Source organism: Entelurus aequoreus, linkage group LG12 (genome assembly GCF_033978785.1).
Source record: "Entelurus aequoreus isolate RoL-2023_Sb linkage group LG12, RoL_Eaeq_v1.1, whole genome shotgun sequence".
NCBI lineage: Eukaryota > Metazoa > Chordata > Actinopteri > Syngnathiformes > Syngnathidae > Entelurus > Entelurus aequoreus.
The window spans coordinates 72,939,050-72,963,728 of record NC_084742.1 but is presented as its reverse complement, the minus strand read 5'-3'; the positions used below and the strand labels follow the sequence as shown (position 1 = coordinate 72,963,728).

The window sequence follows — 24,679 nt, the reverse complement described above, 5'->3', positions numbered from 1 at the left end:
GTGGGTCAATTCCACTATGAAGTATGTGGTGTGGGTCACGGGTGATTAGAAGACTTGCTTCCTCAGTCTTATCCAATATTTCTGCATGCCAATTATTTGAGCAGCCCTCCTGATGAGGTTTTGAAGTTGGGTTTTGAGTTTGACAGACAGATGTCCAAAGCATGTAGAGATGACATCACAGATGACATCACAGATGACAGATTCAATGTTTACCTTCTAAAACAACTTCATGATATTGTTGACCCTGAGCCTCCTTAGAAGGTGCTTCAAACGGGAGCAAACATAGTCCACTTGGTTAACTGGGAATCTAACCAAATAGCCAAGTACTTCTAGGAGGACACCCACTCCACTCTCTCCCCATGGATAATGATCTAGGAGGACACCCGCTCCACTCTCTCCCCATGGATAATGATCTAGGAGGACACCCGCTCCACTCTCTCCCCATGGATAATGATCTAGGAGGACACCCGCTCCACTCTCTCCTCATGGATAATGATCTAGGAGGACACCCGCTCCACTCTCTCCCCATGGATAATGATCTAGGAGGACACCCGCTCCACTCTCTCCCCATGGATAATGATCTAGGAGGACACCCGCTCCACTCTCTCCTCATGGATAATGATCTAGGAGGACACCCGCTCCACTCTCTCCCCATGGATAATGATCTAGGAGGACACCCGCTCCACTCTCTCCCCATGGATAATGATCTAGGAGGACACCCGCTCCACTCTCTCCCCATGGATAATGATCTAGGAGGACACCCGCTCCACTCTCTCCCCATGGATAATGATCTAGGAGGACACCCGCTCCACTCTCTCCCCGTGGATAATGATCTAGGAGGACACCCGCTCCACTCTCTCCCCATGGATAATGATCTAGGAGGACACCCGCTCCACTCTCTCCTCATGGGTAATGATCTAGGAGGACACCCGCTCCACTCTCTCCCCATGGATAATGATCTAGGAGGACACCCGCTCCACTCTCTCCCCATGGATAATGAGCTAGGAGGACACCCGCTCCACTCTCTCCCCATGGATAATGATCTAGGAGGACACCCGCTCCACTCTCTCCCCATGGATAATGATCTAGGAGGACACCCGCTCCACTCTCTCCCCATGGATAATGATCTAGGAGGACACCCGCTCCACTCTCTCCCCATAGATAATGATCTAGGAGGACACCCGCTCCACTCTCTCCCCATGGATAATGATCTAGGAGGACACCCGCTCCACTCTCTCCCCATGGATAATGATCTAGGAGGACACCCGCTCCACTCTCTCCCCATGGATAATGATCTAGGAGGACACCCGCTCCACTCTCTCCCCATGGATAATGATCTAGGAGGACACCCGCTCCACTCTCTCCCCATGGATAATGAGCTAGGAGGACACCCGCTCCACTCTCTCCCCATGGATAATGAGCTAGGAGGACACCCGCTCCACTCTCTCCTCATGGGTAATGATCTAGGAGGACACCCGCTCCACTCTCTCCCCATGGATAATGATCTAGGAGGACACCCGCTCCACTCTCTCCCCATGGATAATGAGCTAGGAGGACACCCGCTCCACTCTCTCCCCATGGATAATGATCTAGGAGGACACCCGCTCCACTCTCTCCCCATAGATAATGATCTAGGAGGACACCCGCTCCACTCTCTCCCCATGGATAATGATCTAGGAGGACACCCGCTCCACTCTCTCCTCATGGGTAATGATCTAGGAGGACACCCGCTCCACTCTCTCCCCATGGATAATGATCTAGGAGGACACCCGCTCCACTCTCTCCCCATGGATAATGATCTAGGAGGACACCCGCTCCACTCTCTCCCCATGGATAATGACAGTTTGTGTGAGTCCATGTTGGAGGACAGTTTGTGTGAGTCCATGTTGGAGGACAGTTTGTGTGAGTCCATGTTGGAGGACAGTTTGTGTGAGTCCTTGTTGGAGGACAGTTTGTGTGAGTCCATGTTGGAGGACAGTTTGTGTGAGTCCTTGTTGGAGGATAGTTTGTGTGAGTCCATGTTGGAGGACAGTTTGTGTGAGTCCATGTTGGAGGACAGTTTGTGTGAGTCCTTGTTGGAGGATAGTTTGTGTGAGTCCATGTTGTCCACTAGCGACGCTGAGATCATTATTCATGCGTTCGTTACGTCTCGTCTCGATTACTGTAATGTATTATTTTCGGGCCTCCCTATGTCTAGCATTAAAAGATTACAGTTGGTACAAAATGCGGCTGCAAGGCTTTTGACAAAAACAAGAAAGTTTGATCATATTACGCCTATACTGTATATACCTTTATATACATATATATATATATACCTATACTGGCTCACCTGCACTGGCTTCCTGTGCACTTAAGATGCGACTTTAAGGTTTTACTACTTACGTATAAAATATTACACGGTTTAGCTCCAGCCTATCTCGCCGATTGTATTGTACCATATGTCCCGACAAGAAATCTGCGTTCAAAGAACTCCGGCTTATTAGTGATTCCCAGAGCCAAAAAAAAGTCTGCGGGCTATAGAGTGTTTTCTATTCGGGCTCCAGTACTCTGGAATGCCCTCCCGGTAACAGTTAGAGATGCTACCTCAGTAGAAGCATTTAAGTCCCATCTTAAAACTCATTTGTATAATCTAGCCTTTAAATAGACCCCCCCTTTTTTAGACCAGTTGATCTGCCGTTTCTTTTCTTCTCTCCTCTTCTCCCCTGTCCCTGGCGAGGGGGAGTTGCATAGGTCCGGTGGCCATGGATGAAGTGCTGGCTGTCCAGAGCCGGGACCCCGGGTGGACCACTAGCCTGTGCATCGGTTGGGGACATCTCTGCGCTGCTGACCCGTCTCAGCTCGGGATGGTTTCCTGTTGGCCCCGCTGTGGACTGGACTCCCGCTGATGTGTTGGATCCACTGTGGACTGGACTTTCACAATGTTATGTCAGACCCACTCGACATCCGTTGCTTTCGGTCTCCCCTAGAGGGGGGGGGTTACCCACATATGCGGTCCTCTCCAAGGTTTCTCATAGTCATTCACCGACGTCCCACTGGGGTGAGTTTTTCCTTGCCCGTATGTGGGCTCTGTACCGAGGATGTCATTGTGGCTTGTACAGCCCTTTGAGACACTTGTGATTTAGGGCTATATAAATAAACATTGATTGATTGAGTTAGTGTGAGTCCATGTTGGAGGACAGTTTGTGTGAGTCCATGTTGGAGGACAGTTTGTGTGAGTCCATGTTGGAGGACAGTTTGTGTGAGTCCATGTTGGAGGACAGTTTGTGTGAGTCCTTGTTGGAGGACAGTTTGTGTGAGTCCATGTTGGAGGACAGTTTGTGTGAGTCCTTGTTGGAGGACAGTTTGTGTGAGTCCATGTTGGAGGACAGTTTGGGGCTCTGTCAGTAAACTAAGGATGACTGAAAATGTGATGATGATACGGTTGTCTGGTTGCTGATTCCGCAGATAGTTGGTATATGCAATGAACAGGAAGGGGGAACTTGCACAGCCTTGGGGGTCCCTGTGCTTATAACCTGTAGGTCAGAGAGAGTGGTGTTTACCTTTACTTCTTCTTGCCTTTCTGTAAGAAAATGACAGTAGCATTTTATTATGTACGCTTGACGTCCATCTGTTTTAGACTAGCTAACAGTATCTGAGGGAGAATTGCACTACTGAAATCTATGAAGGTGAATCTAGCACACCTCCAGGTGTGTTGAAACCAGATGAGTAGTGGAGATCAAAGCCTCATCAGTACCTCTACCTCTACCACTGGTCTAAAATCATTATTTTCCTTCGGGAAGGTTGTTTTAGCAACAGGGATGATGACAGCTTTTTTCTATACAGCAGGAATAGTGCCAAGGTCTACCCACCGCTGAAATAGTGGGCTCCATGCAGGGGTTAGCTCCTCAGCAAAAGTTTTAAGTAGGAGGGCCGAGATGAAGTCTGGTCCTCTGGCCTTCTTGGTGTGCAGTTTCCTAAAAACATTTGCCACATGGATTACTATTCTACGCTTAATTGGGTCACACACTATTACTGTATTCAGCAGCTGTCTGCATTCTTCACATTCTTTGTGGGATCACAATCAAAGCGTTTATAAAACAAATGAAATTAATTTGCCTTTTCTAATTCATTGTGTACATGCATTTCTTTTTTCTCAGAGTTGAGATTAGTCATTTCTCCAACTGAGTCCCACACCTCTTTCCAGCTTTGGTTAGAGAAGGACTCACCAACTCGCAGGCAGTGCTGTTCCCTGGCTTCCTGTTTGTAGAAGCTTTACTTCCATCCTGTTGTTGTTGTTGTTGTTCCCAAAGACTTGCTTCTCCCTCCTGATACACTTCTTAATCAGGGCATACCTTTATGGACTTTCTGGAACTACAGTTCTACAATACTACTTGTGTACAATGTCATGGACCTATTATTTATGCTCAGAGTGACACTTGGGGACTACAAACAAGGAGAGTGGTGACCCTCAGAGTGACGCTTGGGGACTACAAACAAGGAGAGTGGTGACCCTCAGAGTGACACTTGGGGACCAAAAACAAGGAGAGTGGTGACCCTCAGAGTGACACTTGGGGACCAAAAACAAGGAGAGTGGTGACCCTCAGAGTGACACTTGGGGACTACAAACAAGGAGAGTGGTGACCCTCAGAGTGACACTTGGGGACCAAAAACAAGGAGAGTGGTGACCCTCAGAGTGACACTTGGGGACTACAAACAAGGAGAGTGGTGACCCTCAGAGTGACACTTGGGGACCAAAAACAAGGAGAGTGGTGACCCTCAGAGTGACACTTGGGGACTACAAACAAGGAGAGTGGTGACCCTCAGAGTGACACTTGGGGACCAAAAACAAGGAGAGTGGTGACCCTCAGAGTGACACTTGGGGACCAAAAACAAGGAGAGTGGTGACCCTCAGAGTGACACTTGGGGACTACAAACAAGGAGAGTGGTGACCCTCAGAGTGACACTTGGGGACTACAAACAAGGAGAGTGGTGACCCTCAGAGTGACACTTGGGGACTACAAACAAGGAGAGTGGTGACCCTCAGAGTGACACTTGGGGACTACAAACAAGGAGAGTGGTGACCCTCAGAGTGACACTTGGGGACTACAAACAAGGAGAGTGGTGACCCTCAGAGTGACACTTGGGGACTACAAACAAGGAAAGTGATACACGTGAGAGGGTCACAGTGGGGGAGGGGCTTGAGCTGTTACGCAAGAGCTCAGTCGTCCGCTCAGCTGGAGATCAGCGAGCAAAGTCAGAGCGAAGGCGAGTAGAAGCGAGGGAGGAACACAAACTCTCTCTCTCTCTCTCTCTCTCTCTCTCTCTCTCTCTCTCTCTCTCTCTCTCTCTCTCTCTCTCCCTCTCTCTCTCTCTCTCTCTCAGGATGCCAGCATCATGGAGTGTTGTCCAGGAATGAGGTCGGAACATGTGACCAGGACATCTTTCACAATGTTTCCAAAAGTGCGAGTCCCTTCTCAGAGCGTCCACCTTTGGGTGATGCTCCTCTGCACGCCGGTTCTGACCCGGACTTCTGAGCCGGTCTCGGAGGACTTGCAAAACTTTACTGCCGCGACGGCGCCGGGTAACTGGACCGGCGCCACCATGCAGCTGCAGCCGGAGGGACTGACCACAGCAAAGGTGCAGACGGAGACGCCGACCAGCAACTACACAGGTGAGTCTGTTGCCGGGTAGACTTTGTAAACATAGCAGAACTTTTAACCTCAACAAAAGTATATTTTTATGGAATATTAAACCCTGAATGCATCATGACGTTAAAAAGCCTTTTAGATACAACAACTTAAGTTTTGCGTTCAAGTTGGGAACATGAGGGCATGCAGTACATCGTATATTGAAAATAAACTTGGGAACAACTTTTTCACAATATTGATGTTGATCCCATTCGATATCAGCACTTTGACTTTGTGGTGTGGAATGTGACAAGAAGTTTGATCAAGTGAAATGAGAAAACATTTCCAAGCTACTCAGCACAGACCTTTGTTGTCTGTGTAAATGAGGAGTGCTAATTGTTTTTAAAGGGGGGCGACACCTAGTGGCCACAGTAATTCAATAAGCTCATGATGTTGTAAGTGTTATGATGCAGACACGTTTGTTACTGGATACTTAATAATACTCAACTATAATTATTTTAAACTTGTTTATTTTGGCAAATGTGCTGACACTCTGTTGTTGTCTAGCTTGTGTGCTATTTTGTGCTTAGCGGTTGTGTAGCTGCTAGTAGCCTAGCATGTTTACTTTTTGTAAAAAATGCTGCCTAATATAATAAAAGACCAACTTTGTGGAGGACATTTATATATTAATTCACTTTCCAGCTTTTATTGTGTTGTTTTGTGGTATGTAGCTTGTATCGGACTGTTTGTATAAAGATGTCATTTGTTTTTCTGATATCAGACCGATATCCAATACCACACCCAAACACCCTTTTCATACAGACTCTATATCAGTGGTCCCCAACCACCGGGCCGTGGCCCGGTACCGGTCCGTGGACCGATTGGTACCGGGCCGCACAAGAATTTTTTTTTTTTTTTTTATTAAATCAACATAAAAAAAACAATATATACATTACATATCAATATAGATCAACACAATCTGCAGGGATACAGTCCGTAAGCACACATGATTGTATTTTCTTATGACAAAAAAAAATTTATAAAAACCATACACCCCCCCCCTCCCGGACCGGGGGGGGTATGGACCGGTCCACAGCTACAAAAAGGTTGGGGACCACTGCTCTATATGACTCGATATCCAATATCACACCTAAACACCCTTTTCATACAGACTCTATATGACTCGATATCCAATATCACACCTAAACACCCTTTTATACAGACTCTATATGACTCGATATCCAATATCACACCCAAACACCCTTTTATACAGACTCTATATGACTCGATATCCAATATCACACCCAAACACCCTTTTATACGGACTCTATATGACTCGATATCCAATATCACACCTAAACACCCTTTTCATACAGACTCTATATGACTCGATATCCAATATCACACCTAAACACCCTTTTCATACAGACTCTATATGACTCGATATCCAATATCACACCTAAACACCCTTTTATACAGACTCTATATGACTCGATATCCAATATCACACCCAAACACCCTTTTATACAGACTCTATATGACTCGATATCCAATATCACACCTAAACACCCTTTTATACAGACTCTATATGACTCGATACGACACAATTTTATTGAGGGCCACATCACAATTATTGGTCACATTGAATAATGTGGAAGACCACATTAAATGGTGTAGTGGACCAGGTTAAAATATGTGGCCACCTAGATTAAATGATGTGGTAGACCACATTAATTGACATGCCGGGCCACCTTAAATGATGTGGTAGGCCACATTAATTGACATGCCGGGCCACATTAAATGATATGGTAGACCACATTAAATGACATGCCGGGCCACCTTAAATGATGTGGTAGAGCACGTTGAATTATGTGATTGGCCAGGTAAAATGACATGACGGGCCACATAAAATGATGTGGTTGGCTCCATTAAATGATGTGGCGGGCCAAATGTGGTCCCTGGGACTTGACACGTGTGAAATAGAGGATCTTTGAGAAGTGTGTTTGCTGTTAGCTCTTCTGTGATCCAAATATACGCTAGACGCCCACTAGCAAACAATGACACCTCCCAATAATAGTAGTAATAATAATAATAGTTACAATTACATTGAATTATGTGAGTCATCTTCAAAATATGTATTTATCATTTCAAGCAGAGAAAAGAAGGATTGGATGAATTTGATGTGGAAGAAGTCCTCCTTCTACTTTCCCCCCAAACAGCACGTATGTGGCAACACATCCCCAAAGGTCTACCATTTCCACTCCATGCAGGCGTCCCTATACTTGTGTCCAGCTCTTTGCTCTGGTCTGCTCTGGTCTGTTGTGGTCTGGTCTGGTCTGCTGTAGTCTGCTCTGGTCTGGTCTGGTCTGGTCTGCTGTGGTCTGGTCTGCTGTGGTCTGCTCTGGTCTGCTGTGGTCTGGTCTGCTGTGGTCTGCTCTGGTCTGCTGTGGTCTGGTCTGCTGTGGTCTGCTCTGGTCTGCTGTGGTCTGGTCTGCTGTGGTCTGCTCTGGTCTGCTGTGGTCTGCTCTGGTCTGCTGTGGTCTGGTCTGGTCTGGTCTGGTCTGCTGTGGTCTGGTCTGCTGTGGTCTGCTCTGGTCTGCTGTGATCTGCTGTGGTCTTGTCTGGTCTGGTCTGGTCTGCTCTGCTCTGCTCTGGTCTGGTCTGGTCTGGTCTGGTCTGCTGTGGTCTGGTCTGCTGTGGTCTGCTCTGGTCTGCTGTGATCTGCTGTGGTCTTGTCTGGTCTGGTCTGGTCTGCTCTGCTCTGCTCTGGTCTGGTCTGGTCTGGTCTGGTCTGGTCTGCTCTGCTCTGCTCTGCTCTGCTCTGGTCTGGTCTGGTCTACTGTGGTGCTGGCATCTCCCATGAGGCAAAGATTAAGTCCCGGCTGTTTGAATTTTAGAATTTTGTATCAGAGTTGAACTTGAGGTCAGGCATTCATGTTTCAAGTTGCCACTTGAGCTGGAGAACAGGCTGGAGGACTTGGTGTTTCCACATGTGTGCGCACACCACAACAACACGCTAGCAGGATTGTGTAGCGTGTGAAGAGTCAGATGATGCGTTTAAGGACAATTGGCCATGCTGAGCCAAGAGAAAGCTGCAGCACATGATTGCACCTCCAACGCTTTCCCGCCTTATTCTCAAAAGCAGTGTTTTTTAACTGTAGGGCCGGGGCCCATTGTCGTGAGCGTCCCCTAGAGGGCCACCAAAAAACATGTGTTTCTCAGCTGTGGTCCGTACGTATGGTAGTCGCTTGTAATACACATTTCCACCACTCGTGGCAGTAATGACAATATCCAACAAACAGAAGAAGTCATTAGTAGAGGGGTGTCCTAACTACAGCCTGTGAGACAACACAAGTGTTATCATTAGTATAATTGCAACATATTTGCCACCATGTTGTGGACAGTGTGACTAATTCAGGTTAATGACCATAAATTACACTTTGAAGTGTACACAGCACAGCATTTTTATATATGAGCCCATCCAAACAACCTTCCCCAGTCATGGTGCAAATAAACCAAGACCAAAAGTCAACACACATGGTCACACGTTACACAACCTGCTCACTCGACCTAGACTTAGACTTAGACTTCCTTCTATTGTCATTCAAATTTGAACTTTACAGTACAGATAAGAACAACATTTTGTTGCATTAGCTGCTTGTAGTGCAGGATAAAAGAGCAATAAGGTGCAGATATAAATAAATAGATTACTGTACAGATAAATATATTGCACTTTTGCATATGCATCCACGTTTATGGATGTATGTTATATTGTCTTTATATTACAGCCAGTTCATCCATTTTTGTGGGAGAATTGAGGAGATTATTATGATGCGTTCAAGAGTCTTACGGCCTGAGGGAAGAAGCTGTTACACAACCTGGAGGTTCTGCTACGGAGGCTGCGGAACCTCTTTCTAGAGTCCAGCAGTGAAAACAGTCCTTGGTGGGGGTGGGAGGAGTCTCTGCACATTTTCTGAGCTCTGGTCAGGCAGCGGCTTTTTGCCATCTCCTGGATAGGAGGAAGAGGAGTCCTGATGATCTTTTCCGCCGTCCTCACCACTCTCTGGAGAGACTTCCAGTCTGAGGCACTGCAGGCTCCAGTCCAGACAGATGCAGTTGGTCAGTAGGCTCTCTATAGTCACTATTGAGAGCCTACTGACCAACTGCATAGTGCCTCTGTAGAATGTGCTAAGAATGTGGGGAGGGAGCTGTGCTCTTTTCATCCCACGCAAAAAGTGCATGCACTGCTGAGCTCTTTTTACAAGAGCTTCGGTGTGTAGGGACCAGGTCATATTGTCAGTTATCTGCACCCCCAGGAACTTGGTGCTGCTTACTATCTCCACTGCTATGCCGTTGACGTAGAGTGGAGCGTGGCTGGACTGGTGCTTCCTTAAGTCAACGATGATCTCCTTGGTCTTGTCGACATTCAGGACCAGGTTGTTGGTTCTGCACCAGTCAACCAGATGTTTCACCTCCTCCCTGTAGTCCATGTCATTGTTGTCACGGATGAGGTCCACTACTGTTGTGTACTTCACAATGTGGTTAGTAGTGGACCTGGCGCAGCAGTCATGGGTCATCAACGTGGACTCAGTACGCAGCCCTGGGGGGAGCCGGTGCTCGGCGAGATGGCACTGGAGGTGTTGTTGCCCACTCTCACAGATTGGGGTCTGTCTGTGAGGAAGTCTAGCAGCCAGTTGCATAGGGGGGTACTGAATCCAAGGATGATGGTGTTGAATGCTGAGCTGAAGTCCAGGAACAACATCCGCACGTGTGTGTCCTTTCCTTCCAGATGTTCTAAGCTCAGGTGGAGTGCAGAGGAGATGGCGTCCTCTGTGGAGCGGTTAGGGCGATAAGCAAACTGGTATGTGGGGGGAAGTCTGGAGACAATATATTCCTTTACCAGCCTCTCCAAGCACTTCATTATGATGGGGGTGAGTGCAACGGGGTGTGGGGTTCTATCAGACAGGTCATTAGAAAACTGTGCTGAGATAGTCTGTCTGCCAAAATGATATGGTCGAGCATATCAAATGATATAAATACATACAGTGAATCATATCAAAGTTTCCGTAAACGTTTGAACACCCCTGCTAGCTAACTCTGCTTTTTAATCGCCTGTTTTCCTCCACTCTCGTCTTTTTGCAGCGTCTATTCTCATGTGAGTCGTGCGCCTCGTCTCCACCAGCCAGCGCTCACGTGGAAGCACAACAGCCGTCAGCAAATGACAAAATGCAAAGCTCACGTGCTTCACACACACACACACACACACACACACACACACACACACACACACACACACACACACACACACACACACACACACACGTATTACAATCTTCTTAAAGGTTTAGGGAATAACCACAGTAAGTGTAATCAGGCACATGCAGAGGTGATCATCTGGCTTGCACTTGCATGAATGAGCAAAATGTTGCTTCACATGTGATGAAACAGTCTGAAGGACCATTAGAGCATGTTCCATCTTACCTTCCTCATTGTTTGAGTGCAGCAAAACAATCCCAGATGATGAATTCAAAGTTTAGTGTAGATGCTGCTAAAGATAGCTGAAGTCATTAGCCAGGATATTACAATAATATCAATAACAGTTTAGTGTAGATGCTGCTAAAGATAGATGAAGTCATTAGCCAGGATATTACAATAATATCAATAACAGTTTAGTGTAGATGCTGCTAAAGATAGCTGAAGTCATTAGCCAGGATATTACAATAATATCAATAACAGTTTAGTGTAGATGCTGCTAAAGATAGCTGAAGTCATTAGCCAGGATATTACAATAATATCAATAACAGCTGCAGTCGCACTTCAAATCCTTTCATCTTCTCAAAAATGGACAGTGCGCCTTATAACCCGCTGCGCCTAATTCTGGTTGAGTTTAGCAACCTCCAAGCCATTTTATTTGGTACAAGGGGTAATGATAAATGTGACCAGTAGATGGCAGTCACACATAAGAAATACGTGTGGACTGCAATATGACTCAGGTAAACAACACCAAAACGTTTAATGTTCCATTGAGAATATAGAACATTACACACGGCACTCAAAAATCTATCAAAATGTTTTAGTACGACTTTGGTAAGTTATGAAGCCACACCGCTGGATGGATTGTTGGAGCATAAGGACTATAGTCAGACGTACCGTGCTTCAACATTCGGTATTATTATGGTGTGGATAAGGACCCCAAAATGGTATTAGGAAACATTATTTAGTGTTTTGTTTAGCAATATTATGCAAAACCAATTTTTTTGTATCTATTGATACCTGCTGATGTGTATTTGGGATCTGCATAAGTCCTGATCATTTTCCGCGTGTCATTGTAGTCCGTGTCAACGCCGTAGTCGATTAGCCTCTTCTTTTCTCTACCTTCTTGTTATGTGACATTCATCCTCCACTGTTGCCATTTCTAATATAAAGTAGTGTAAAGTTCTTACTTATATCTGCCAGTAAACTCGCCATGAAAGCACTAAAACATACCGGTATAGTGACTCTATATTATTCACCCAAGGAACTTTACTTATTAGAGACTTCCGGTCGGACGGTTTTTCACGGGACACATTTCGGGTGTTGTTGTTGCACTAGTGAGTCACGGATGAGGAGATGCTGCTCCGTTATTGATTGAAGTAAAGTGTGAATGTCATTAAAACAGTTAGCGCCATCTTTTGACACTTCTTGCACTCCCGTCCTTGCACGCTACACCGCTACAACAAAGATGACGGGGAGAAGACGCTGTCGAAGTGGAGGCACATAAACAAGACCACCCACTGAAGAGACGGTCAGAAAGCGACTTGAAGATGGTGTGGTTTTATATGATTTTATTTGGTCATCAGTACACTTCAGGTGCATAGCAGAAAGGTATGGCTTTACATTTCCTGACCAGAAAGGTATAGTTAAAGTTAAATTACCAATGATAGTCACACACACACTAGGTGTTGCGAAATTATTCTCTGCATTTGACCCATCACCCTTGATCACCCCCTGGGAGGTGAGGGGAGCAGTGAGCAGCAGCGGTGGCCGCGCCCAGGAATCTAGGCTGAAGCTAAAAGATTATTCTGCCAACCCTTTCCACATTCACTTTGTACATGTCAAATAGAAATCCATCTTGAGATAAAGAAACATAAGAAAAGACTCTAGTCGCTGTCAAAATCATAGTACTTTATCACATGCCTTGTTAAGTATGTAAATACATGCATTTACCAATATATACACAGGGTTAGGGTTAGGGTTAGGGTTAGGGTTAGGGTTGTCAGGACTTTGTCTGTGGCGTGGTTTGCTCTCCCGGGGTGCAAATGAATTGGACCATACGTGGCGTGCAGGTGAGGACATGTTTAATATTTTAACTCAAACAAAAAGGTACAAACAAAAGGCGCGCACAAATGCGGAAGTAGAAAACTAGACTATGAAACAAAAGACATGCACGTGGGCACAAAACTATGAACAATAAACAAAACTTACTTGGCATGAGATGAAACAAGAACTATGGTAAACAGGTGCAGAGCATAAATTTGTGTGGAGAAGGTGTGATGTCGCCAGGACGAACAACAGAAACAGAAAAGCTTATATAGTGACATGATAAGTGAAAACAGGTGCGTGACTAACCGTGAACAGGTGTGTGACATGACAATGTGAACCAGGTGAAACTAATGGTTGCTATGGTGACAAAGCAAGGGAGTGAAGACAAGAACTAAAAAGTGTCCAAAAACCAAGCAAAACAAAAACATGATCAACACAGACATGACAAGGGTTGGGTTAGGGTTAGGGTTAGGGTTAGGGTTAGGGTTAGGGTTAGGGTTCCAGCGCCAAACTTTTCATTTCCATTGTATTAAGTTATAAAGTAAAAAAATATGTATTTTTTATCTAAAATAAATATATTGTTACGTCAATTAATGCTGTATTGTTAAATTTTTGTAAATAGATTAATTCAATGAAATCTTTAGTTCCCTAATAAATGGACATTTACAGTTTGTTTCAATTTAGTGCAGTCAAACAAATGCTTTTTGAAAGCCATGAATCTCACTCCTCACAATCACAAAGGAAACAGCGCCCCTGGTGGCAGCAGCTTCAGGTCGGATGCCTGCCCACTAAGCAATCAATAAAGTACTATCTAATCTAATCTAATCTAATCTAATCTAACCCCCTAGTCTTGACTTCTGTGTGTGGCAATATGTGCTGCTTTGTGCTTATGTTGCTTGAGCTTTTTCTTTGTGCTCTCAAACTGAGCCTCCCTCCAAAGGAGCTTAGTTTGGGACTAGTTTTCTCCTCCTCTTTCTAAGCCCGTGTTGACCTTTTTTCCTACCTTTTTAGGGGGCGTCGCCCTTGTGGTGACCCATCAGTCTGTCTCGCCCGTATTCTCTTCTTGGAGGGTTTGTACTGACAACCAATATTTCAAGTACAATGACAATAAAGTTCTCTATCATTTTTGGGAATTTGGATTGATCTTGATGAATCATTCGCTAGCATAGATTAAATTCACTTTAGAAAAGAGCCCAATATTTGGACCCAAATGCAACTTTCTTGTAATGTTTCACTTCAATGTACATCATTTATTGGCTCACAACTAAAGTCCATTGTGGGTTTATTTGGAAGTGAAAGAAGTGCATTGATCTGATCACATCACAACCTTCCATGTAACCAAAATAACTTGCATGATTCATGTGAAGTGAAGTGAATTACATTTATATAGCGCTTTTTCTCAAGTGACTCAAAGCACTTTACATTGTGAAACCCAATATCTAAGTTACATTTAAAGCAGTGTGGGTGGCACTGGGAGCAGGTGGGTAAAGTGTCTTGCCCAAGGACACAACGGCAGTGACTAGGATGGCGGAAGCGGGGATGGAACCTGCAACCCTCAAGTTGCTGGCACGGCCGCTCTACCAACCGAGCTATACCGCCCCATGTGCATGTGTACATGATTCATGCAATACTTGTTGGGATTAATGGCTTGAATTCCTTCTTGACAACCCACTTGAATTGAAGTCAGTGTGCATCGAGTCCACTCTGCAGGTGTTGTGTGTTTAAATGATGCTTATGTGTCACATAACTCCTAGAAAATGTGGAATCACACTCCCAGTCTGTGGAACGCTCTCCCTGACCACCTGAGGGCACCACAGACTGTGGATGCTAAAAACACTTCTTTTTAAAAAAAGCCTTTTTTTTTTTTTTTTAGATATATGTGTGCTAGTTCTAGCTATTAGGCTGTTCTAGTTTTTATTTTTTTTACTATTTATTTTACTTGTTGGTAGCAGCGATTTGTGGTTCTAGCATTGATTGATTGATTGATTGAAACTTTTTAAGATCACACACTAGATGAGGTGAAATTTGTCCTCTGCATTTGACCCATCCCCTTGGGGAGCAGTGGGCAGCAGCGGTGCCGCGCCCGGGAATCATTTTGGTGATTTAACCCCCAACTCCTATTAGTAGATTGCACAGTGAAGTACATATTCCATACAATTGACCACTAAATGGTAACACCCCAATAAGTTTTTCCACTTGTTTAAGTCGGGGTCCACTTAAATTGATTCAAGATACAGATATATACTATCATCATAATACAGTCATCACACAAGTTCATCATCAGAGTATATACATTGAATTATTTACATTATTTACAATCCGGGGTGTGGGATATGGAGGTGTGGGGGGGGGGGGGTTAGGATTGGTTGGTATCAACACTTCAGTCATCAACAATTGCATCATCAGAGAAAGTTAGTTTAGGGTTGAAGTTGACTGGAGGTGTTGTTTTATTGTGGTTTTGAAGGAGGATAGAGATGCCCTTTCTTTTATACCTGTTGGGAGTGCATTCCACATTGATGTGGCATAGAAAGAGAATGAGTTAAGACCTTTGTTAGTTGGGAATCTGGGTTTAACGTGGTTAGTGGAGCTCCCCCTGGTGTTGTGGTTATGGCGGTCATTTACGTTAAGGAAGTAGTTTGACATGTACTTCGGTATCAGGGAAGTGTAGCGGATTTTATAGACTAGGCTCAGTGCAAGTTGTTTAACTCATTCCTCCACCTTGAGCCAGCCCACTTTGGAGAAGTGGGTAGGAGTGAGGTGTGATCTGGGGTGGAGGTCTAGAAGTAACCTGACTAGCTTGTTCTGGGATGTTTGGAGTTTAGATTTGAGGGTTTTGGAGGTGCTAGGGTACCAGGAGGTGCATGCGTAATGGAAAAAGGGTTGAACGAGAGTTCCCGCTAGAATCTTCATGGTGCTTTTGTTGACCAGAGAGGAGATTCTGTAGAGAAATCTCGTCCTTTGGTTGACCTTTTTGATGACCTTGGTTGCCATTTTATCACAGGAAAGGTTAGCCTCTAGAATGGAACCTAGGTAGGTGACCTCATCTTTCCTGGTGATAACAATGTCACCCACTTTTATGGTGAAGTCATTGACTTTCTTAAGGTTGATGTGGGACCCAAACAGGATGGATTGAGTTTTACCCAAGTGGATGGATAGCTTGTTGTCAGCGAGCCAGGTGCAAGTTCTACAGAGCTCAGCACTGACCATTTTCTCCACCTGTGACTTGTCCTTGCCGGATACCAGCAGGGCAGAGTCATCCGCAAACAACAACAATTCACAGTCGCATGCCGATGACATGTCGTTTATGTATGTTAGGAACAGTAAAGGTCCCAATATACTGCCTTGGGGGACTCCACAGTTTATTAGGAACAGTAAAGGTCCCAATATACTGCCTTGGGGGACTCCACAGCTTATTAGGAACAGTAAAGGTCCCAATATATGGCCTTGGGGGACTCCACAGCTTATTAGGAACAGTAAAGGTCCCAATATACTGCCTTGGGGGACTCCACAGCTTATTAGGAACAGTAAAGGTCCCAATATACGGCCTTGGGGGACTCCACAGCTTATTAGGAACAGTAAAGGTCCCAATATACTGCCTTGGGGGACTCCACAGCTTATTAGGAACAGTAAAGGTCCCAATATACTGCCTTGGGGGACTCCACAGCTTATTAGGAACAGTAAAGGTCCTAATATACTGCCTTGGGGGACTCCACAGCTTATTAGGAACAGTAAAGGTCCTAATATACTGCCTTGGGGGACTCCACAGCTTATTAGGAACAGTAAAGGTCCCAATATACTGCCTTGGGGGACTCCACAGCTTATTAGGAACAGTAAAGGTCCTAATATACTGCCTTGGGGGACTCCACAGCTTATTAGGAACAGTAAAGGTCCCAATATACTGCCTTGGGGGACTCCACAGCTTATTAGGAACAGTAAAGGTCCTAATATACTGCCTTGGGGGACTCCACAGCTTATTAGGAACAGTAAAGGTCCCAATATACTGCCTTGGGGGACTCCACAGCTCAGAGGGAGGGGGGACACGGTGTCGTTCAGCTCTACCACCTGCTCCCTCCCCTCCAAGTAAATTGCATCCAGCTTGATGAGTTTTTATCAAATCAATCATTGTTGTTTTGTTTTTGTGTTTGTTTTTTTTTAAATGGACTGTAGCACTTTGAGGTTGTTTGCTCAATGTATAGTGCTTCTACAAATAAAATCTATTATTATTATTATTATTATTATATGGTACCTCCATGTGAGGTGCAGGCTTACCCAAAGCTCTTTGTGTCAGTCCGCCATTTTCTTTACCATTTGCAGTCCAAAGCCGGTACGACCAGAGTACCGCACAATAACCCAAAATGTTCAATGTCAAATCCCCGTCAGAACCCAACATTGATTAAAGGTTGTCAAGAAGATGTTTCTGGAACTAACTGAACATGTTCCCAAGGTTGTTTCAATGTCGTGTGCCTGCTGGGATCACTTGGTGTGTGACAACATGGGTGATGCCAACATGCTCCTTGGACATGGGTGACAACATGGGTGATGCCAACATGCTCCTTGGACATGGGTGACAACATGGGTGATGCCAACATGCTCCTTGGACATGGGTGACAACATGGGTGATGCCAACATGCTCCTTGGACATGGGTGACAACATGGGTGATGCCAACATGCTCCTTGGACATGGGTGACAACATGGGTGATGCCAACATGCTCCTTGGACATGGGTGACAACATGGGTGATGCCAACATGCTCCTTGGACATGGGTGACAACATGGGTGATGCCAACATGCTCCTTGGACATGGGTGACAACATGGGTGATGCCAACATGCTCCTTGGACATGGGTGACAACATGGGTGATGCCAACATGCTCCTTGGACATGGGTGACAACATGGGTGATGCCAACATGCTCCTTGGACATGGGTGACAACATGGGTGATGCCAACATGCTCCTTGGACATGGGTGACAACATGGGTGATGCCAACATGCTCCTTGGACATGGGTGACAACATGGGTGATGCCAACATGCTCCTTGGACATGGGTGACAACATGGGTGATGCCAACATGCTCCTTGGACATGGGTGACAACATGGGTGATGCCAACATGCTCCTTGGACATGGGTGACAACATGGGTGATGCCAACATGCTCCTTGGACATGGGTGACAACATGGGTGATGCCAACATGCTCCTTGGACATGGGTGACAACATGGGTGATGCCAACATGCTCCTTGGACATGGGTGACAACATGGGTGATGCCAACATGCTCCTTGGACATGGGTGACAACATGGGTGATGCCAACATGCTCCTTGGACATGGGTGACAACATGGGTGATGCCAACATGCTCCTTGGACATGGGTGACAACATGGGTGATGCCAACATGCTCCTTGGACATGGGTGACAACATGGGTGATGCCAACATGCTCCTTGGACATGGGTGACAACATGGGTGATGCCAACATGCTCCTTGGACATGGGTGACAACATGGGTGATGCCAACATGCTCCTTGGACATGGGTGACAACATGGGTGATGCCAACATGCTCCTTGGACATGGGTGACAACATGGGTGATGCCAACATGCTCCTTGGACATGGGTGACAACATGGGTGATGCCAACATGCTCCTTGGACATGGGTGACAACATGGGTGATGCCAACATGCTCCTTGGACATGGGTGACAACATGGGTGATGCCAACATGCTCCTTGGACATGGGTGACAACATGGGTGATGCCAACATGCTCCTTGGACATGGGGGACAACATGGGTGATGCCAACATGCTCCTTGGACATGGGGGACAACATGGGTGATGCCAACATGCTCCTTGGACCACCACAGAGTGTCGGCAAAAAGTGATAAAGTGAACAGTGAAAAAAGTGTCTGCAAGGTGCATGTGAAAAAGTGATAAAGTGAATAGTGATAAAGTGATAAAGTGTCTGCAAGGTGGATGTGAAAAAGTGATAAAGTGAATAGTGATAAAGTGATAAAGTGTCTGCAAGGTGGATGTGAAAAAGTGATAAAGTGAATAGTGATAAAGTGATAAAAGTGTCTGCAAGGTGGATGTGAAATCCTTCAATGGCCGTGAGCTGCTAATCGTGAAAGCCAATTACTTTTGTCTTTTGCCGGCTATTTGCGGCGGCACAATTCCTGCGACTGGCACGCTGACACCCAGGAATGTGCACACTCACTCTGACCACTAATCACTTTGGACTTCACCTGCAAGTCATCTAGCACCATGTGTCGCTACCACCTTCACCTGCAAGTCATCTAGCACCATGTGTCGCTACCACCTTCACCTGCAAGTCATCTAGCACCATGTGTCGCTACCACCTTCACCTGCAAGTCATCTAGCACCATGTGTCGCTACCACCTTCACCTGCAAGTCATCTAGCACCATGTGTCGCTACCACCTTCACCTGCAAGTCATCTAGCACCATGTGTCGCTACCACCTTGACCTGCAAGTCATCTAGCACCATGTGTCGCTACCACCTTCACCTGCAAGTCATCTAGCACCATGTGTCGCTACCACCTTCACCTGCAAGTCATCTAGCACCATGCGTCGCTACCACCTTGACCTGCAAGTCATCTAGCACCATGTGTCGCTACCACCTTCACCTGCAAGTCATCTAGCACCATGTGTCGCTACCACCTTCACCTGCAAGTCATCTAGCACCATGTGTCGCTACCACCTTCACCTGCAAGTCATCTAGCACCATGTGTCGCTACCACCTTCACCTGCAAGTCATCTAGCACCATGTGTCGCTACCACCTTCACCTGCAAGTCATCTAGCACCATGTGTCGCTACCACCTTGACCTGCAAGTCATCTAGCACCATGTGTCGCTACCACCTTCACCTGCAAGTCATCTAGCACCATGTGTCGCTACCACCTTCACCTGCAAGTCATCTAGCACCATGCGTCGCTACAACCTTGACCTGCAAGTCATCTAGCACCATGTGTCGCTACCACCTTCACCTGCAAGTCATCTAGCACCATGTGTCGCTACCACCTTCACCTGCAAGTCATCTAGCACCATGTGTCGCTACCACCTTCACCTGCAAATCATCTAGCACCATGTGTCGCTACCACCTTCACCTGCAAGTCATCTAGCACCATGTGTCGCTACCACCTTCACCTGCAAGTCATCTAGCACCATGTGTCGCTACCACCTTGACCTGCAAGTCATCTAGCACCATGTGTCGCTACCACCTTCACCTGCAAGTCATCTAGCACCATGTGTCGCTACCACCTTCACCTGCAAGTCATCTAGCACCATGTGTCGCTACCACCTTGACCTGCAAGTCATCTAGCACCATGTGTCGCTACCACCTTCACCTGCAAGTCATCTAGCACCATGTGTCGCTACCACCTTGACCTGCAAGTCATCTAGCACCATGTGTCGCTACCACCTTGACCTGCAAGTCATCTAGCACCATGTGTGACAAACATTTTTTTAAATGGTGTAATCGACGGGTGGATCTGAAGTTGGTCTAGAGAGTTGAGGCTTGATCATTTTAAAAAATGATCTTTAACATTTTATCAGTTGGGCCCTTTTGGGTCCTTGAGGTTTTTAGGGGGATTTTTTGCTAAGAAATAATAATGAATGAAAATCAATGTTGTTACAAATGACAGACATATTTAAGGCTCTAATTACTTCCCATCCATTATTCCACTTTCAACATTTTGGGGGGGAAATATGACATATTTTGAGTAGAACAGAGTTTTCTTTGATAAAAAGGCCATAAAACAAAATAAAAAGGGTAAGTTGATTGAGAGGTTGTTACGGCGGGGGGGGGGGTGGGGGGGGGGGGGGTCGCAGCTTACTGCAGGATTTGCTCCCCCGGGATGCAAACGGACCACTCTGGACAGGACTTGCAGGTAGGAACATGATTTATTTTCAAAAACTCCAACAAGTGCCAAAACAGAAAACAAGCCAGAGGGGAAACGTGCCGATCGCACTGGAAGCTAAGGCTACTACTTAGCACAGACTAAAGACAAGCAGTAGGAGCATGAAGCAAACAAAGAAGCTAAGGCTACTACTTAGCATAGACTAAAGACAAGCAGTAGGAGCATGAAGCAAACAAAGAAGCTAAGGCTACTACTTAGCATAGACTAAAGACAAGCAGTAGGAGCATGAAGCAAACAAAGAAGCTAAGGCTACTACTTAGCACAGACTAAAGACAAGCAGTACTCACGTAACAGGAGCATGAAGCTAGCAAAGAAGCTAAGGCTACTACTTAGCATAGAGCAGTACTCACGTAACAGGAGCATAAAGCGAGCAAAGAAGCTAAGGCTACTACTTAGCATAGAGCAGTACTCATGTAACAGGAGCATGAAGCTAACAAAGAAGCTAAGGCTACTACTTAGCATAGAGCAGTACTCACATAACAGGAGCATGAAGCTAGCAAAGAAGCTAAGGATACTACTTAGCATAGAGCAGTACTCACGTAACAGGAGCATGAAGCGAACAAAGAAGCTAAGGCTACTACTTAGCATAGAGCAGTACTCACGTAACAGGAGCATGAAGCAAACAAAGAAGCTAAGGCTACTACTTAGCATAGAGCAGTACTCACGTAACAGGAGCATGAAGCAAACAAAGAAGCTAAGGCTACTACTTAGCATAGAGCAGTACTCACGTAACAGGAGCATGAAGCAAACAAAGAAGCTAAGGCTACTACTTAGCATAGAGCAGTACTCACGTAACAGGAGCATGAAGCAAACAAAGAAGCTAAGGCTACTACTTAGCATAGAGCAGTACTCACGTAACAGGAGCATGAAGCAAACAAAGAAGCTAAGGCTACTACTTAGCATAGAGCAGTACTCACGTAACAGGAGCATGAAGCAAACAAAGAAGCTAAGGCTACTACTTAGCATAGAGCAGTACTCACGTAACAGGAGCATGAAGCAAACAAAGAAGCTAAGGCTACTACTTAGCATAGAGCAGTACTCACGTAACAGGAGCATGAAGCAAACAAAGAAGCTAAGGCTACTACTTAGCATAGAGCAGTACTCACGTAACAGGAGCATGAAGCAAACAAAGAAGCTAAGGCTACTACTTAGCATAGAGCAGTACTCACGTAACAGGAGCATGAAGCAAACAAAGAAGCTAAGGCTACTACTTAGCATAGAGCAGTACTCACGTAACAGGAGCATGAAGCAAACAAAGAAGCTAAGGCTACTACTTAGCATAGAGCAGTACTCACGTAACAGGAGCATGAAGCAAACAAAGAAGCCAAGGCTACTACTTAGCATAGAGCAGTACTCACGTAACAGGAGCATGAAGCAAACAAAGAAGCCAAGGCTACTACTTAGCATAGAGCAGTACTCACGTAACAGGAGCATGAAGCAAACAAAGAAGCTAAGGCTACTACTTAGCATAGAGCAGTACTCACGTAACAGGAGCATGAAGCAAACAAAGAAGCTAAGGCTACTACTTAGCATAGAGCAGTACTCACGTAACAGGAGCATGAAGCAAACAAAGAAGCTAAGGCTACTACTTAGCATAGAGCAGTACTCACGTAACAGGAGCATGAAGCAAACAAAGAAGCTAAGGCTACTACTTAGCATAGAGCAGTACTCACGTAACAGGAGCATGAAGCAAACAAAGAAGCTGAGGCTACTACTTAGCATAGAGCAGTACTCACGTAACAGGAGCATGAAGCAAACAAAGAAGCTGAGGCTACTACTTAGCATAGAGCAGTACTCACGTAACAGGAGCATGAAGCAAACAAAGAAGCTGAGGCTACTACTTAGCATAGAGCAGTACTCACGTAACAGGAGCATGAAGCAAACAAAGAAGCTGAGGCTACTACTTAGCATAGAGCAGTACTCACGTAACAGGAGCATGAAGCAAACAAAGAAGCTGAGGCTACTACTTAGCATAGAGCAGTACTCACGTAACAGGAGCATGAAGCAAACAAAGAAGCTAAGGCTACTACTTAGCATAGAGCAGTACTCACGTAACAGGAGCATGAAGCAAACAAAGAAGCTGAGGGTACTACTTAGCATAGAGCAGTACTCACGTAACGGGAGCATGAAGCAAACAAAGAAGCTGAGGCTACTACTTAGCATAGAGCAGTACTCACGTAACGGGAGCATGAAGCAAACAAAGAAGCTAAGGCTACTACTTAGCATAGAGCAGTACTCACGTAACAGGAGCATGAAGCAAACAAAGAAGCTAAGGCTACTACTTAGCATAGAGCAGTACTCACGTAACAGGAGCATGAAGCAAACAAAGAAGCTAAGGCTACTACTTAGCATAGAGCAGTACTCACGTAACAGGAGCATGAAGCAAACAAAGAAGCTGAGGCTACTACTTAGCATAGAGCAGTACTCACGTAACAGGAGCATGAAGCAAACAAAGAAGTTAAGGCTACTACTTAGCATAGAGCAGTACTCACGTAACAGGAGCATGAAGCAAACAAAGAAGCTAAGGCTACTACTTAGCATAGAGCAGTACTCATGTAACAGGAGCATGAAGCTAGCAAAGAAGCTAAGGCTACTACTTAGCATAGAGCAGTACTCACGTAACAGGAGCATGAAGCAAACAAAGAAGCTAAGGCTACTACTTAGCATAGAGCAGTACTCACGTAACAGGAGCATGAAGCAAACAAAGAAGCTAAGGCTACTACTTAGCATAGAGCAGTACTCACGTAACAGGAGCATGAAGCAAACAAAGAAGCTAAGGCTACTACTTAGCATAGAGCAGTACTCACGTAACAGGAGCATGAAGCTAGCAAAGAGCTGACTGACCGGCAAAGGCAGGTTTAAATAATGACTGATTAGTGCTCGGGGAACAGGTGAGCGTCCCGAACAGCAATCAGAGGCAGGTGAAAATAATAAGTAACTAAAAGAAACTCAAGGGCGCATAAAACAGGAACTGAGGGAGTCCAAAACTAACAGAAAACAGCAAAACATGATCCGGGCCACAGATCATGACAAAGGTTGAATAATAATTGGAATGATTGATTTTTAACACTTTTATGACAGACCAAATTTGAGAGGAGCCTCGAAGGTTATAAAAAAAAGTATATTATATATTAGTTTTGAAAATAAAAATAGTCAAAATGGCCCCCGCATGTTTTCATCTTAGTGTGCGGCCCCCCGGGGAAATAGTTTGGACAATATGATCAAAATGAAAAGACTTTTTGGAATGAATCATACAGAGCGGACAAGAAAGAACTCGTACATCAGGGTGTCCAAAGTGTGGCCCGGGGGCCATTTGGGGCCCCCAGCTCATTTTTTAATTAGCAGCACATTCTAAAAATATTATTAGCAAAAAAAAGTGTAATAAAAGAGCGAAGTGGTGAAATATAACAAGAAAATGTTGATGGTAATCACACAAATGTGTTGTTAAAAGTTGTTTAGAAGTTTTCTATGACAAAAGACAAAGAAACATTTAAAAATGATGCAATCGATCTGAAGTTGATGGAGAGATCTAAGAGTTGATAGTTGTTTTTAAATGAAGGATGGATTAACATTGGATGAGTTGGGCCCTTTAAACTGCCATTGCTAAAAATAATAATGAATCAAAATCAATGTTGTTACAAATGATTAAAGACTCTAATTACTTCACATCAAATATTCCACTTTCAACAGTTTTTGGAAGAAAATATTTGTTTGTGTGTTTTTGCCACAAAAAACAATTTTCTTTGGCAAAAAAGAAAACAAATCAATTGACAGACATGAAATTTAGAGGTTGAATAATAATGAAAAAATGACAATATAATAATGTGACTGAGAGTCTTTTGGGTCCCCGTG

At 45.1% G+C, this 24,679-nt stretch overlaps 1 protein-coding gene across 2 annotated transcripts in view; it reads left to right on the top strand.

Annotated features, from left to right (window-relative positions):
* Positions 1-5,325: 5,325 nt before the first annotated feature.
* Positions 5,326-24,679, top strand: part of zgc:162331 (uncharacterized protein LOC793007 homolog) — a 192,376-nt gene continuing 173,022 nt past the window's right edge. Inside the window, exon 1 of one of the 2 annotated variants that reach the window (XM_062066658.1) lies at positions 5,326-5,650. In XM_062066658.1, coding sequence (XP_061922642.1) covers positions 5,374-5,650 — 277 coding nt within the window. In that variant the 5' untranslated portion in view covers positions 5,326-5,373. The remainder of the gene's footprint in view (positions 5,651-24,679) is intronic. The other variant, XM_062066659.1, reaches the window with a different exon arrangement.